Below are 16,564 nucleotides of genomic sequence, written 5' to 3' on the forward strand. Positions count from 1 at the left end.
ATAGTCTGCATTGGACTGCTTCAATAGAATTACTTTATTATCAATCAGGCACGTCCTATCGCTATTGTAAACTATATGGTTAACTAATTTTTTGTATAATGAGCATTGGTCTTATTTCTCTCGTGCACAAAAAAAAAATTGAGAAGGATGAAGAATGTTTTAATCTTCTTTGCATAAATCCATTGCTGTCCCTCTTTGAGGGTTCAGACAACAAATAAGAGGACCAAAATTCCTAAATTGGACAAGTGTCAACCCAACAAGAGACGTTGGGAAGAAAAGCGCGATAATACTGTTCCAAAGTTGAACGCAGAAAAACTCACTTGAAATCCACCTTGATTTTTGCGGACCCTGGTTGACTCTCTCTCCCTACAACCTTATAAAAACCCTAAAATTGAAAAATTGCAAAAACCTCCCAAGTAATAAGCACATGCGCCCGCACGTAGATATAACTTCAGTTTCACGTAAATCTGCCGTTCCTTCATTTTTATAACAGGATTTTCCACAACCAAGTCCCTCCTAACACACGTAACTCACCTATAAATACCGTGTCTCAATCTCTTTCACTAGCAAACCCTAAAAACACACACGCACCCCCAGTAAACGCGATGGATTTGCATCAATCTTTTGATACAAACTGGCTTCTCTTTGCATTTCCTGCTATTTTGAAAACCCAATATGCGTTTGATCCTATCCTTGTCATTGCCATTTTGGTGGCATTTTCAACCTCTGCTGTGATTCTGAGTTGGGCCTTCACTCCCGGAGGCCTGGCATGGAAAAATGGCCTGAACAAGAGAGGCAAGGTTCCGATCCCTGGACCTCGCAGCCTGCCCTTCTTTGGGAGCTTGTTCAGCTTGAGCTATGGCTTGCCACATCGCACCCTGGCTCACATGGCCGCTCGCCAAGCTGCCACTCAGCTCATGGCTTTCAGCCTAGGACCCACCCCAGCCGTCGTCACGTCCAACCCACAAATAGCCCGCGAGATCTTGACCTCGCCGCACTTTGCCAACCGCCCCCTAAAGCAATCCTTGAAGAGCCTCATGTTCAGCCGGGCCATCGGGTTCGCGCCGGATGGTGCATACTGGCGGCTCCTGAGGAGGGTAGCCTCCGCTCACCTCTTTGGACTGAAGCACATTGCAGCTCACGAAGCCGGGCGCCAGGTGGACTGTGGCTTCATGATTGAAGCCATCGAGAAAGAACAATTCCTTAAAGGGGTTGTTGTGTTGAGAAAGCATCTCCAAGATGCAGCTCTCAATAACATAATGGGGACCGTTTTTGGCAAGAGATATGACATGAGTGCCTCTGGCAACGAAGTTGATGAACTTCGGGACATCGTTAAAGAAGGGTTCGAGCTCTTGGGAGCTTTTAACTGGTCCGATTATCTTCCATGGCTGAGTCACATTTATGACCCCTTCCGTATCGATGTCCGTTGCTCGGCTCTTGTTCCTAGAGTCAGAAAGTTCGTCATGAAAATCATTGAAGAACATAGAGTGAGGCAGTCCGAGAATCTATTCGATGGTTCAGACTTCGTCGATGTTTTGTTGTCATTGAGCAGTGGCGAAGAGCTGAGCGAAGATGACACAATCGCCATACTATGGGTTCGTCAATTACTCTTGATCACTATTAAACAGACATACATTAGCATACTTCAATTCTCGTCTCGTCCAAAATTAAAACTTTCTAATTGATCTTGAACAATCCGAGTGAGAGTTTCGGTGATGGGTATTGTCATCATTTCATTGACGTCATGCCATAACTGTCAGTACGTTGTTTGTTTTAATTCAAACAAGAATATTACAAAAGAACAACTTTCTGTGTTTGGTCCTTTTTTTTTTCTTTTTTTGTATGAATTTACTTATTTCATGCCGTGCTGTTTTATCAAATCATGACCAACTTTTCGATAACCCTATCTTTGTTCTGTTGCCTAGTACATAACATGCCACGCATGTTTAAGGTTTGTATACTCTTAAAATTCATATAGGCTTCACCACAACGACTAAGGAACGTACTCCAAGAATTAGTTAGATTTGGTTGCTTGTAATCCTCTTTCCCTTCTGACAACTATCGTCAGCAAGAGCTAACATCTCTACATTCTTCATCTTGCTTGCAGGAAATGATTTTTCGTGGCACTGACACGGTGGCTTTGTTGACTGAATGGACCATGGCCGAATTAGTTCTGAACCCTAATGCTCAGGCCAAGCTTCGGAGCGAACTCGACCTCGTACTAGGAGACAAGAGCGTCAACGATGCTAATGTGGCCAAGCTGCCTTATCTCCAAGCCATAGTGAAGGAAACCCTACGAGTCCACCCACCCGGACCCTTGCTATCATGGGCCAGGCTGTCCACGTCCGACGTCCACCTCAGCAACGGCATGGTCGTCCCTGCCGGCACAACAGCCATGGTCAACATGTGGGCCATCACCCACGATCCCAATGTGTGGAAAGACCCTCTAGCTTTTAGGCCCGAGAGGTTCTTGGATGGCACGGCCTTGGACGATGGCAGCATCAACTTTGATGTGAGGGGCGCCGACCTGAGGCTTGCACCATTTGGGGCGGGCCGTCGGTCCTGCCCCGGCAAGAACTTGGGTCTGGCGACGGTTGGCCTTTGGGTGGCCAAACTGGTGCGTCGCTTCAACTGGGTCCCACATGAGTCTCACCCTGTCGATCTCACCGAGCTCCTCAAGCTTTCATGCGAGATGAAGAAACCTCTTTACGCAGCAGCCATTATAAGGAGTGAGAGGCATTAGTAGGGATTCTCGAAAACCACTGTGTTTCTTGTTATAAACCTAATTGCAGCCGAGTATCGTATGTGGTGTTATGCTTAATGAATAAGTGGATCCTTGGCTTACTTTGGCCAAAGAGAGAAAAAGAAGGATCCTGGCGTGCAAGTCGTAAGGCTGTATTACGTAATGCTGTAATGTTCTGAAACTTTTCTTAGTGTATGGACATATAGCTCTCTATGTGTCCTATGTGCTTAATTATATGATATTGTGCGTAATGTACTTCGTTAGATGGAATATCGTATTAGAAAAACAATGATCGTGAGCATGCGATAACGACTTTTTTGTATTCCTGCGAAATGATTCTGTGCAACAAAGATTTCTTACACTTTCTTCAATCAGAATGAATTGCTTCCATGCCTTGACCAAAACCAGTCTTAGGGACCTTCCCAGAGTTCATTTCAGGAACCCATAAATCCAACTGAGATGAGCAACTATGCCAAAAACAATTGAGACGAACACCACCTTTTAGTTACCTCATTCAAGACCCTCAAACATCATAACAGGACAAAGCTTTGACATGCCTTCATGCCCCGAGCAAAGATTGTGAACATTCCAATGCATACAGATGCAATCCTAATTACATGGACAACCGAGAAAGTCTTCCCGAAGCAGTTAACTCCAATTAATGCAGAACATCTTCATAAATAAAAGCCGGTACGTTTATAGAGCGATTACCATTTTGGTTTATTTAGGTGCGCGGGTGTGTGTGCTGTTCTCTGTTGTGTGCTGCGTGTGGGCTATGTGTGTAATCAAGGATCGAAAGTTTTGAAGCACAATAGGATGAGGGAGTTTACCGAGTCGTCCAGACACGCCTTGAAGTTTCCAGGAGTTCATGATATCCTTGGGTACTCTAAAAATTTCGTAGGAGCATTATGACAAATGTGAAATTATGTTCTTGAGGATTTACTTAACAAATGGGGTAGATGGTACATGAGGAAGTTGGATTTACACCGTCAGATCAAGGGATGGGGCTCGTGTATTTTCCCTTTTTTGTTACATCCAACAGAATCCAACACAAGAAGAGTAATTGGGTATTCTACCATTGGGGGTGGCCAATGTGCGAGTAAATGGCAAAAGAAAGGCTGAGTTTAGGCAACTCTAATAAGGGGTGAACTAGTCAAAGAAAGCTAAAGTGCCATACGGTCGCATTAGTTTACTTAATCTTTTTTTTCCTCGTTGATTAACTACTCATTTGTTACAAAATAATCCATTATCCTCATGAATTAAGCGAGACATGACTCAATAATGATCTACACATGATGATGTGGAGAATTAATCATCTTAATCCACTAAAAAACAACAGTAGGAAATTTTTTTCAATCGTCATGGTCCGTTGGACTTAAGCCGCATGTGTTTATACATGAGTCTCTCTTTTTTTAACTAAGAAAAATTTCAAGAAACAAGTTTTCATTGATTAAGAGAACAACTCCTTATTCGACGAATAACCCCAACGGCAATGAGTTGGGAACAATGTATAAATGACACCCCAAGGACAGAATACTCAACCAAGAATCTCCACGGGCTCAAATCTTCTCTCAATTGACAGCTTGACGGCATCGATCACCAGCTGAGTCTTCCTGCTGATGATCGGCCACCTCATCTCAGGGTGCGAACCTTTGGCTTTAATGGCACCGACCAAGCTGGAAAACTCCTTCACCATCATAGCCTCCTGAGGAAGACTAGTACTGACTAAATGCTCCGCTGGCTTGCCGTCGAACCCTGATTCCGAAGCTACGGAGAAAGACGCTTCGCTCTCTTGAAATGGAATGATGAAATCCTGGACGTGCAAAGTCCCCTTCATTCCGACAGCAGTTATGTCCATTGTCAAATGAGATAATAACGAGCAATGGAAGGTCGCCACTCTTCCATCTTCCCAGTCTAGAGAAGCCCCACAGGATAAGATGACCCCTGCCTTATTGAAAAGGGGCCCGCGCGAGGTCGTCATGGTCCTCGGCAGCTCATAGTCGCTGCCCCACAGAATTGCCCAGATGCAGTACCAGTCAGCATCGCCCAGAGCGCCGAGAGCATCAAGATCTGGCTTAACACGAATGTCGTTCTCCAGAAAAACAGGATCGGCGTCAAAAGTGAAACAGGTGTGCATCTGCAAGACCAAGGAAAAGCCATCTTCGAGATATTAGGGAACCCTATATCTAGAGCAACTTGTATGAATTGGTTGTTCAACGTGGGAAATCTCTGGCCCATACAAGAGGATGGGAAACTATCATATACCATTTATTATTGGATACAGAATCACAAGTCACAGATTCGATGCAGTAACTTAAACAATTCAACATCCACATTATAGACTCCCGGACAATCGAGGCTTCAAACAATTTCAAAAGCGAAAACCCCGCAGGGTGCAAAACAACTCGTGAAATGATTAGAAGATTTAGATACAAGAGAAGAGTGCACGCAAAGATACTTTCCCCTTGACCATGAAAACCGAGCATATATCTTAAAAATCTGTAGGAGGTGGATTGGAAGGGTGATTGCGTTATGCCTTAGATCTTAATGAAGAAATCTATCCTACAAGTGAAGGCTTTGAAGATGAAACCACGAGAGAATACAAATAGTTGTTAGGGGTGACTATAATGATCAAGAAAAATATGAAATTTTTGTACATGTCGATGGTTGATTTTGCCATTCCTATGAGAAGGAACCATAAAATACATAGCAAATCGTTGTGAAAAATGTTGGATGAATTAGCTATCAAAGCTACAAAACGTGGGTTTTTTTAGTGGAGATGAAGAAGACTGAAAGCCAGTCGGTTAGGGTTTTCTCCCTACAGCGCATCTTTTAGAGATGCCCCCCAACCCCAAAAAACCACAAACCCCACAGCAGATACATAAGTCATGAGGCCAGAGACAGAGTCAAAATCGAAAAGAGCGGAAGAATCATCCAAGAGACAAGAAGTTACCGCTCTGAGTTTCCCAAAAGCCCTCCCGTCAGAGATGAACTCCTTCATCCTCGCCGTCTTTGGGTTAAGCATTCACATCGTCCGGTCCATGAACTGCACGGAGCTTGCGACGCAAGCCTCCACGATCTTGTCGAACTCGGCAACATCCACGGCCACCGGCTTCTCCAGGATCAGGTGCTTCTTCTTCTGGGTGGCCAGGACGGCCCACTTGGCGTGGAGGCTGGTGGGAAGGGGCAAGTACACGGCATCGACCTCCAGGTGGTCGAGGACGGCGTCGTAAGAGCCGTAGGCCTGTGTCCCCGGGGGGAAGCCATGGTCAGCGGCAAACTTGGCGGCCTTCTGGGCAGAGCGGCTGCCAACAGCGACAATGGTGGCGTTGGGGGCAAGGATTATGGCTCGGCCGACCTTCCTAGCTATGTCAGCGCAGCCAAGGATCCCGAACTTGATGACCGTCTCCGACATTCTTCTTCTTCTTCGCGACTTCTCTAAGAGAGAGAGAGAGAGAAATGAGATCCTAATAAACGAATTGAGAAATGAGATTATATGGAGAAAGCACGCACCAGAAACGGGAAATTATCCACAAAAATTATAAAATTATTGTAAGACTATTATTTCAATCCTAAACCTTTCGATTCTGCTAATTTAGTCTAAAATTTTCGATAACTTGCCAATCTAATCCTAAACATTTCAATTGTACCAATTTAATTCTAAAAATTTTAATAATTTATCAATTTAGTTATAAACCTATTAACGATTTGCTAATTTATTCTTTCCAAGCAATTTTGATTGGAAAACGCTAAAGTAATAGTCTAGTCGGCGTCAGTCATCCTACGTAGCACAATTAGAACTTAGGTAAAAATATTTTACGATTTTTTTAATTTATGATTTTTTTCTTTTTACTTTTCTTTTTGTTTCTTTTTCTTTTTTTCTTTTATGTTTTACCCTTTGCTAGCCTCAAGCGGAGGCCGCTGTTGTGCAAGGATGGGGTTGCTTAGCTAGATCTAACAAGGGTTACCCTTACTTGAGGCTAGTGTAAGTAAAAAGGAAAAAGGAAAAAGTTAAAAGATAAGTATATATATATATAAATTATCCACGTTAGCACTAATGTCGCGTCAAGTATTTTTGGGCCAAAACTAATTAAAATGATTACATTAGCAAATTGTTAAAAGGTTTACGATTAAATTGATACAGAAAAAGTACCAAAAAAGTCTTAAACCAATTGTATATGTACCAATTTAGTCATAAATAATTTAATCAAACCAATTTAATTCTAAATTTTTCATATCGATACCAATTCATTCCACCATCACATGTTTGAAGTTAATCCATATTTTTTCTGTTACCAATAGATTATAGGATTTGAATTCGATTTTTGGTTAAATAAAAGATACCCAAAAAAAAAAAGAAGAGTATTTAATATAACTTGCATCCTAAAATTAATCCACGGTTAATTCTATCTCATGTCATAGTATTCCCAACATATCACGTCATTAGCTTTAGGAATTAAATTCATAGCATTACATATCGTTAATTCATTATAGCATAGCATGCATTACATTTGGGATCTTATGTTATTACGGCATATTAGATTTGGTGCAAATAAATATAGCATTAACTGAGTCATGTCGATATTTCATACACAAGAATACCCAAAAAGAATCAGTTGTCATTGCATCTTATCTATTGATCCAAGTTAATTACGTATTACTTAGGTCATGCATTAGTGACACTACCATCACTTCCATCGATAAAAGTCACATCCATCATTGCATGTATATTACCTTAGTCTAAGCTTGCAGAACCCTTCTCTCGACAGGTGACGAATATGAAATCCTTTACTGTTTGCTCATGGAGAATCCTTGTCTTTTTTCAGTATTTTATTTACTATATTGATTATTGAATATTTCACTATTATTTACACCTGAATTTCTCGACGGTTAAAGTTGAAAAATTCGAGATTCAATATTCAACATCCCCGATCACGACGAGACTTGTCTTTTGACCCCCAAAAAGATTAGAATTTCATTAGTTTTTATTTTTTTTTAGATATTTGATTTAAGTACAGCGAAATTTAGTGATCTTGGATCCAATTAAAGAAATTATAACTTAAGCAACCGATTAAACATTTAGAGTCTTGGCACCCCCACGATCTATTCACTTAAGCTTACTCTCCTGGTGATCGTGCCAAATGGGGTAAGGACAGCTAATCAGTTGCTTGGCCCGAGCTCGTCCCGAGGATCACAGATCGGAGAGGATGAGAGGCGGCCGGCCATAGTTCGCCTCGTCTCGAATTCGCCCCGTGTCCGCCATCTTCAAGCCAGGTGGGGGTCTCCGCCGTTAAGCACTCGTTACCTTCCGTGTCTGGGTAGTTTTTGCTGTGGGTCTAACGCCGAGCTCCCTGCCTTGCCCTGTTTTGGGTTGACCTTGAGTCTGAGACTCGTTATGTTCGATTAAATGCATGAACCGAAATCATGGCAGTTTGTCCTCGGCCGTGGATTACTTTGAGCGCATACCCGTGCGTTCTACTTGGTAGACACCTTTCAATAATTATCAACCAAGATGATTGCCTCCATATTTCCATCGTCACCAAGAACATTGCTGAATCCGTTTTCTTCCTCTATGTTCCGTAATTTGCGCATCGTGTGACGGCTGATCCGCGATGGTCTTCCAGGGAGAAAGAAATAACTCGGTAATGGATCCCCTGTGAAATTTCGTGTGCCTTACCGCGGTTTGCTTCGGTAAAAAATGATGATGGAGAGAGAGCGGGAAAGAAGATAATGACAAAAGGCTTGAGGCCAATTTTAGGTAGGGGTGATTAGTTCCCGGTTCGATCCGGTTCCCAAAATTGCGAACCGTGGACCGGACCGTTTGGTCTTAGGATTGGGAACCGGACCGGATCATCAGTTCCGGTCCGGTCCGATCCAACAAAATTGGCTCTACTTTTTTTTTTCCAGACCGATCAATCCAATTCGGTTCTCAGACGATTTAACAAAACTAATCACATGCAAATATTCAAACTTCACTTGTGTGATTCACACTTAAAGTGCCTTGTGGGTCTCTTTGAGCTTTAATCCCACATCGAGTGGAAGATGAAATTAACAATGAGATTTTTTCTATAAATAAAAGACTAACAAAAATGGCTTTAATGGTCTCTTGACCACATAGGAAGTTGTTATCTCATATTGCAATTTTGGTTGCAATAAGTTATCATGTTTATATGTTTTTATTAATTCTATGTATATAAATTATACAAAAAAAATTTGGTTCGGTCCAGTTCCCACCTTGGAACCGGGAACCGGACCGCCGACCGTGGGAACCGCCCAAAACCGGCTGGTTCGGTCCGGTCCAGCATGTTTTGTTTTTTTGGTAGATGTGGGCTTGAAATTAGCTTGATAGGTTGGGGCTTAGCTCTAGTTATATTTGGGCTCGAAGGGTTTTGGGGTTAAATGGGCTTGGTAGATCTAGGCTTCTCTGGCTAGAATCGAATTGGGCCCGAACAATTGAGCCCACTTCGTTTCTTGGATTTTGCCTGTTTTCGTTACCAGGACCAGGAAGTTCACGATAGGCCATGTTCGGACCGGGCCCAGCCCGAGCCCCCATACTCCGAATATAAAAAATATTTTTTAAAAAATAATAATAGTAATTGGAAAACTACCAAAAAAGTTATAAACTCGTTGCAACTATGTTAATTCAATCATAAATCCTTTTTTTTTTGGTAAGTAAGATCTAAACTTTTTGTATTTGTGTAAATTTTGGTTGAAAATCACAAATGTAAATGTCAATTGTCCTATACGATGCCATTAATACTAATGTAGACAATTTTTTAATAATTTCAAATATTTTATTTATTATTTTATTTTTCTTTTTATTTTTTTTCCCTTTTTTCTTCTCTTCCTTTAATAGTCCATTAGCTTTTCTTTTGTGGTTCACCTATAAAATGGTCACTAACAGACGCACATGACAAAAAGTGAAATTCATATAAATAGGTTAGATTTTTAATAAAACAAAAAAAAATCACTAACACATATATAATTATCAACTCATCACAGCTTATACATTAGTTTATTACTAAGGCTTGCATCATAATATCGATGCATGATTAGTAGTAGCATAGAAATTGCCTTATTTTAAATACATTTTTCTTACTAAGTGAATAGAAAATTTTAGAAATAAAAAGTTAACAGATATACTTAATATTTTTTTAAAATTAATAATGTAATTTAACTTGCAAGTGAATAAATATTATGAATTTCATATTGTCCGTGTTTAGTAAGACAATCAGTTTTTATATACATGTAGTAATTGAAAAACGTCCAGTTAAATCACCTATCATACACTTTTACAAAGTTAAAGAGCAAAATAAGTAATACAAAGAAAATTGATTTAGGGCCAAGTTTCTCTTCAGTAATTTGAATTAACTTTTTAAAATGCATAAGACTGCATCTATACAAAAGCAAAATATAATAACCGTAACATCTCTAAACCTTCATAACTGAATTTAGAAAATACATCTCAATTTTTATTTTTTTTTGTCAATCTTACTCTATTCCTACTCTACACTCACTCTCAGACTTTTGTTATACCTCTTGCAGGACGTAGGAGTCGAAACCCACTCCTGAAACTTACTCGTCCCCACCCCCATCCCCACTGGCACGTATCACCCCATCCCCACTGGCACGTATCAATTAAATAGTATCTTTCATTGCATCTCCCAATAGGAAAATGCCAAAGCCTTTTTGCATTCTTCATTAATCAAATGACGTGCAAACATGTATTAGAAATTTCTGGGGCAGAATGCGGAGGCCGAGAGACTTATGACGCCTTAAATTAAGCGCCATGCGAGTCAAAATGAGTTTAATCCACACAAAATATTCAGGTGCAATTTTCTACCATAGAAAAGCCATGGAATTATTTTTCAATTGTCATCGTCCGTTGAGACTTAAGCCCAACATTATGCACGACTCTCTCTCTCTCTCTCTCTCTTTTTCTTTTTTATAATTCTGAAAAATTTCAAGCAAGAAGTTTTCATTGATCAAGCCAACAAACTCCTTATTCAAGGAATCACGCCAACGGCAGAGAGTTAGGAACAAAGCACAAATGAATCCCCAAGGACAGAATATTCAACCAACAACCTCGACGGGCTCGAATCCTCTCTTAATTGACAGCTTGACGGCATCGAGCACCAGCTGAGTCTTCCTGCTGATGATCGGCCACTTCATCTCAGGCTGCGAACCTCCGGCTTTAATGGCACCAACCAAGCTGGAAAACTCTTTCACCATCAGAGCCTCTTGAGGAAGACTAGTACTGACTATATGCTCCGCCGGCTTGGGGACCCACCCGGTCACCAGCTCGTTGAACCCTGATTCCGAAGCTACAGAGAAAGACGCTTCGCTCTCTTGAAATGGGACGACGAAATCGTGGACGTGCAAAGTCCCCTTTGTTCCGATAGCAGTTATATCCATTGTCAAATGAGATAAGAACGAGCAATGGAACGTCGCCACTTTTCCATCTTCCCAGTATAGAGAAGCCCCACAGGATAAGGTAACCCCTGCCTTATTTAAAACTGGCCCGCGCAAGGCCGTCACGGACTTTGGCAACTCATAATCGTTGCCCCACAGAATTGACCGGATGCAGTACCAGCCAGCATCTCCGAGAGCACCATGACCATCGAGATCCGGCTTAACACGAATGTCGTTCTCCAGAAAATCAGGATCTGCAGCAAAAGCGAAACAGGTGTGCATCTGCAGGACCAAGGAAAACCATCTTCGTGATATCAGGAAACCCATCATCTAGAGCAACTTGTATGAATCAGTTGTTCAGCATGGGAAACCTCTGGCCCACAAGAGAATATGGGAAACTATATATGCCATTTATTATTGGATACAGAATCACAAGTCACAGATTCAAATCAGTAAATTAAACAATCCAACATCCACATTATAAACTCCTGGACAATTGAAGCTTCAAACAATTTCAAAAGCGAAAATCCAGCAGGTTGCAAACCAACTCATGAAATAATTAGAAGAATAAGATCCAAGAGAAGAGTGCACACAAGATACTTTCCCCTTGACCATGAAAACCAAGCATCTACCTTGAAATTCTGTAAAATCTACACAAACACATGCCCTCTTTTATCTCCTTGCCAAACCTTCGAGGACAAAAAGGACCTCACTGGAGAAACGCCCAGGGAGTTGCCAAAGTTTATTCTGGACATGACAAAAATGCTAAGACGCTAAATGAAAAGGCAAAAGACATGCATCACCTACATAACTCTCAGGTAGGTATCTACTGCATTCCAGAAAGCTCTAGATGTCTTCTCTCCCTAAGACCCCTAGATTAACCAAACTTACATCCATCTGTCTGGTTGCTTTCTAGTGCTAGATATTATCAATTCACAACGATTCTCTCAAAGGTTACCTGAGCCAAGCTCCTATCACTAAGATCTGCCTCAAGGAAGAGATTTCACAGAATCTAGTCACGTGTGGCCCCTTAATTACCAAACAAAAGAAAGGACAGGAGCCCCCAGGGTCTTCTCCTCAGACATTTAGTATGCTTTTCAATTTGGTCAGCAACTAGATATTCTGCTGCACTCATTGAATCTCCATTTCATCTTATAAAAGGCAAGATTAAGGTTGTAAAAGTCTCAGCGTTCACACTATTCATACATTAAAACATTAAACACACTAGATAATTCAAGGTTACAAATTAAGCAGTTCTGGCTTACCGGCTGAATCAGTCCCATGAATCAGACACTAAGATGGTTTAAGGACATGCTGGTATTGGCATGGAGGAGCTATTACTGTTATTGAGATTCAAAAAGGAGACTTAACAAGTGCTAAAGATCAAAGAATATCATATAAAGAGGATTAACCTACGACTTCCCAACTGATCTTGGGATATGCATCTGAGCTACAACACCTCACAGCGGGGGAGAAAAGATTTCAATATCCATCCCCTTAATAGACATGATAAGTTGACAAAAAGGAAAAAAACAGACATGATAAGGCCAATATGTGTATAAGCACAAGTGGATGTGCACATATGCAAATTATGTGTACATATAACTGAAAAGCCCAATACCAGTACTGCCTGAACAATTTAGATAAGGAACACCTGCATATTACCAACAGTTCCTTTTGATCTTTTAATTCCTTGGGAACTCTTCTTACCTCACTCAAAAAATTGGAAAATATCCTCCTTCCAGGTAAAGTTACCAGATTTGACCATGAGATCCATAGCAAGTATCCTACCACACCAATATATCTCAATCTAAATCTCCAACTAACTGTTTTGCACCACCCAAAAAAAAAAAACAAAAATTGCAAATGACTTTCAACCATAGTCACCAGCTAGCCCATGTGTTAGACCAACGAAATACAGATTGCTCATATAACTCAATTTACAAACATGGGGTTTCTTTCCACATCACACCTAGCACACAATTTAACATATGTAAAGAGTATGCTGGTAAACTCACTCCATCTGAATAATGCTTACAAGCTTGAATGTCCACTTCACCTTGATATGCAATTTTAATGTCAAGACTGTCAAGTTGGCAAGTGATTTCTGAGCATCAAGCTATACAGCCTTTGAAAAGCAACATATACAGCAACTCACTACAGGATACCCAAATGCATCTTGGAAATTCATCTTACTGGATTATCCCCACAATTTATCAGCAAAACCCCAAAGGCTGGTACTATATTTTATCTTCCAGACTATTTCTATATTCTTCAGGCAGGAGGTCTCACATACCCAAATACATAATTGTCCCACAGTCTGGTGGAACAAACAATAGAAGAGACTTCGGCAGGAATCTTTTCAGGTTTTCTTCATCAGATATTCCAATAAACAAACATAATAAAATTTCCTGAGTGTATAATGAGAACTCTAGTACGTGAAATACCACTGATTGCCACTACAAGGAGATAACTTTCAAATAATCAAGCATCCACCAAAACCACCATGAGTATTTTTATTACAGAACTGTATAGTGTCTAAGGTGCACATAACAACAAATGCCTCATAATAACTGACGAAAGTACTCCGCAAAATGTCAATATTGTTTCTTCTCTACATTCAACAATGACATTTGCAAATCGGTGTCTTTATTTGAGATCATGACTATATAACATCATGTCTATTACGTCATATCAAAACTATACATTAAATCTATTCAAAGCATACCATATTAATAAACCAGCTTTACCAATCAATTGCGAAGTAAGACGTAACATCTAAAAATTAAAAAGTTGGAAATAATTTTGAGGATCCTGTTCCTAACCAACTTTACAAGAGAACTCATGAAAAGAGAAACCACACCACCACAGTATTGCAGTGTTATCATAGAATCCCTTCTCAGTCGTTTAGAAAGATAACACAGGACCATAGAAAGATCATTTTGCCAACCCCAATCTTCAGATTTTTCATTGTGCCACCTTGCAATAGCAACTTCTATCAGCTCTAGTGACCATGCTTTGAGAATTAGAAACTAATGTACTGTAATTTGCAAGTTTAAGAGACAAACAGAGATTTCTACAGTAGATCCCAAATTGGATACCCAAAGTGTTCTATTCCCTTCATATAGCTCTACTCTTTCCTTTTTTTTCCCTTTTACTGAGAATAAGGTGCACCCTGACCGATCCACTAGATGTGTCAGTCCTCAATAATTACCATCTTGATGCAGGAGCATAATTCTACTACTAATTTTAAGCGTCTTCTTTTTTGCTTAGTCTTTCGTTATGTTATTAGGTTATTGTACAGTTCTGTGCCAGTCATGTGACTTTTACTGAGCTCCAACAGATTAGATTAGGAATTGCTATTTTAGATCAAAGGTTGAGATCATCCTTCATCTTTGTCATCAGCTTTCTTATTGTAAATTGGTATTTAAGTTTCTTTGTCATCAGCTTTCTTCATTCATAAACATCACTAGTTTTTCATAAACCCTGGAATATATTTTCTTTGTCCAGCTTCAATTCAACTCTATTTTAGCCCTGTTTTTGTTCTTTTCATTATCCTTTCCTTCTCCAATTATGTCAATCAGTATCAGAGCCCCGTGTTAGGATGTTTTTGCACACATCAATTTGGTACAAAAGCACAAAAGGTCCTACCTCGCAACTAGGATTTTGTTTCGGCACAATGGTTGGACAACCAAACCCATCAAACAGAGATGGTTTAGATGCAACATATGATCGGAGCCTCGTGGCGCACTGTACAGGCTTTCCAGTGATAGGAAAGAACCTTTGGAAGCCGATATGGAGAATCCGGAAGGTGACCGCTACTTTATCTCACCCTACTTTTAAAAAAAGATAGCATCCCCAGGACATGCCAGAGGTGGCCTCAAGGCTGATGGTGATAATGGATTTCAAGAAAATACCATTCATGATGCCGGACCATAAATAATGCTGTAGGGTGTTATGCCTTAGATCTTAATGACGAAACCTATCCTATAAGTGAAGACTTTGATGATGAAACCACTAGAGTTAAGTGGGATAATGAAGAAGTCATACAGATAGTTGTCTGGGATGAATATAATGATCAAGAAAAATTCGAAATTTTTCACATGGAGAGGGTGATAAATCGCAACTCCTTGAAGATTTAAGTGAAAATGAAAAGGATTCTCTTTAAGAGTTTCTTCATGAGACATAAACAAGCGTCACAGAAGAAGATCAGCAAGCATGTGGAGGAGAAGCTAGCCAATTGACAGTTGAAGAGAGTATTTTTCATGTTGGTGAATGATTTTTGCTATTTTTGTCCCGACATATTCATATTATTAACGAAAGGAATTCACTATATCTTATTATTCAAGGTCGAGTTTTTTTCGAATCAGAGAAGAAGGAACCATGACATACATAGCAAATCGTTGTGAACAGGTTGGATAAATTAGCCATCAAAGCTACAAATATACATGGGTTTTTGGAGTGGAGATGAAGAAGATTGATAGCCAGCCAATTAGGGTTTTATTTTCTTTTATTTTTCCTATATCACATCATCTTTTAGCGATGGCCCAAAAGAATGCACGTATCCAGCCAATCAAGAACATGCATATCTCTGGTGTACAGGCGAGGTCGTATCCGACAATTACCAAAAGAGCATCTAAAATTATTGCACCGAGCTCGCTACCCAAAACATATCCTCAAGAAGGAGAAGACAACATCCATTGTTGTCTCCCCACAAAACCCCAAATCCGACAAACAGATACATGAGGCCAGACACAGAATCGAGATCGAAAAGGCCGGAAGAATCATCAAAAAGAGACAAGAATATACCGCTCTGAGCTTCCCAAAAGCCCTCTCGTCGGAGACGAACTCCTTCATCGTCGCGGTCCTGGGGTGGTGCATCCACATCGTCCCGTCCATGAACTGCACGCCGCTCGCGACGCAGGCCTCCACGATCCCGTCGAACTCGGCGACGTCCACGGCCACCGGCTTCTCCAGGAGCAGGTGCTTCTTCTTCCGGGCGGCCTGGACGGCCCACTTGGCGTGGAGGCTGGTGGGGAGGGGCACGTACACGGCGTCGACCTCCGGGTCGTCGAGGACGGCGTCGTAGGAGCCGTAGGCCCGGGTGCCCGCGGGGAAGCCGTTGTCGGCGGCGAACCGGGCGGCCTTCTCGGCGGAGCGGCTGCCGACGGCGACGATGGTGGCGTTGGGGGCCAGGATTATGGCTCGGCCGACCTTCCGCGCGATCTCGGCGCAGCCCAGGATCCCGAACTTGATGATCGTCTCCGACATTATCTCCTTCTCCTTCGCGTACCCGAAGAGAGAGAGAGAGAAGGAGTGGAAGTGGAAGTGGAAGTGGGAGTGGGAGTGAGGGACACTATAATTTGGGCGTTCGTTCGATTCAATCCATCTAAAAATTACGGGATAGAA

At 41.2% G+C, this 16,564-nt stretch overlaps 2 protein-coding genes and 1 pseudogene across 2 annotated transcripts; 1 reads left to right on the forward strand and 2 right to left on the reverse strand.

The window, feature by feature from the left end:
- The first annotated feature begins 590 nt into the window (after positions 1 to 590).
- Positions 591 to 2,886, forward strand: LOC104449554 (cytochrome P450 78A7). The gene is made up of 2 exons (XM_010063737.2): positions 591 to 1,595; positions 2,108 to 2,886. Exons 1-2 carry the CDS (start codon positions 606 to 608, stop codon positions 2,741 to 2,743), a joined length of 1,626 nt encoding a protein of 541 aa, XP_010062039.2. The 5' UTR covers positions 591 to 605; the 3' UTR covers positions 2,744 to 2,886.
- Positions 2,887 to 4,280: 1,394 nt separating this feature from the next.
- LOC104451955 lies at positions 4,281 to 6,158 on the reverse strand (annotated as a pseudogene).
- Positions 6,159 to 10,578: 4,420 nt separating this feature from the next.
- LOC104449555 (uncharacterized oxidoreductase At4g09670) lies at positions 10,579 to 16,554 on the reverse strand. The gene is made up of 2 exons (XM_010063738.3): positions 15,965 to 16,554; positions 10,579 to 11,437 (listed from the first exon to the last, which is right to left on the reverse strand). Exons 1-2 carry the CDS (start codon positions 16,424 to 16,426, stop codon positions 10,817 to 10,819), a joined length of 1,083 nt encoding a protein of 360 aa, XP_010062040.2. The 5' UTR covers positions 16,427 to 16,554; the 3' UTR covers positions 10,579 to 10,816.
- Between the last annotated feature and the right edge of the window lie 10 nt (positions 16,555 to 16,564).

The sequence above is a fragment of the Eucalyptus grandis genome, chromosome 6 (assembly GCF_016545825.1).
Source record: "Eucalyptus grandis isolate ANBG69807.140 chromosome 6, ASM1654582v1, whole genome shotgun sequence".
Classification (NCBI taxonomy): domain Eukaryota; kingdom Viridiplantae; phylum Streptophyta; class Magnoliopsida; order Myrtales; family Myrtaceae; genus Eucalyptus; species Eucalyptus grandis.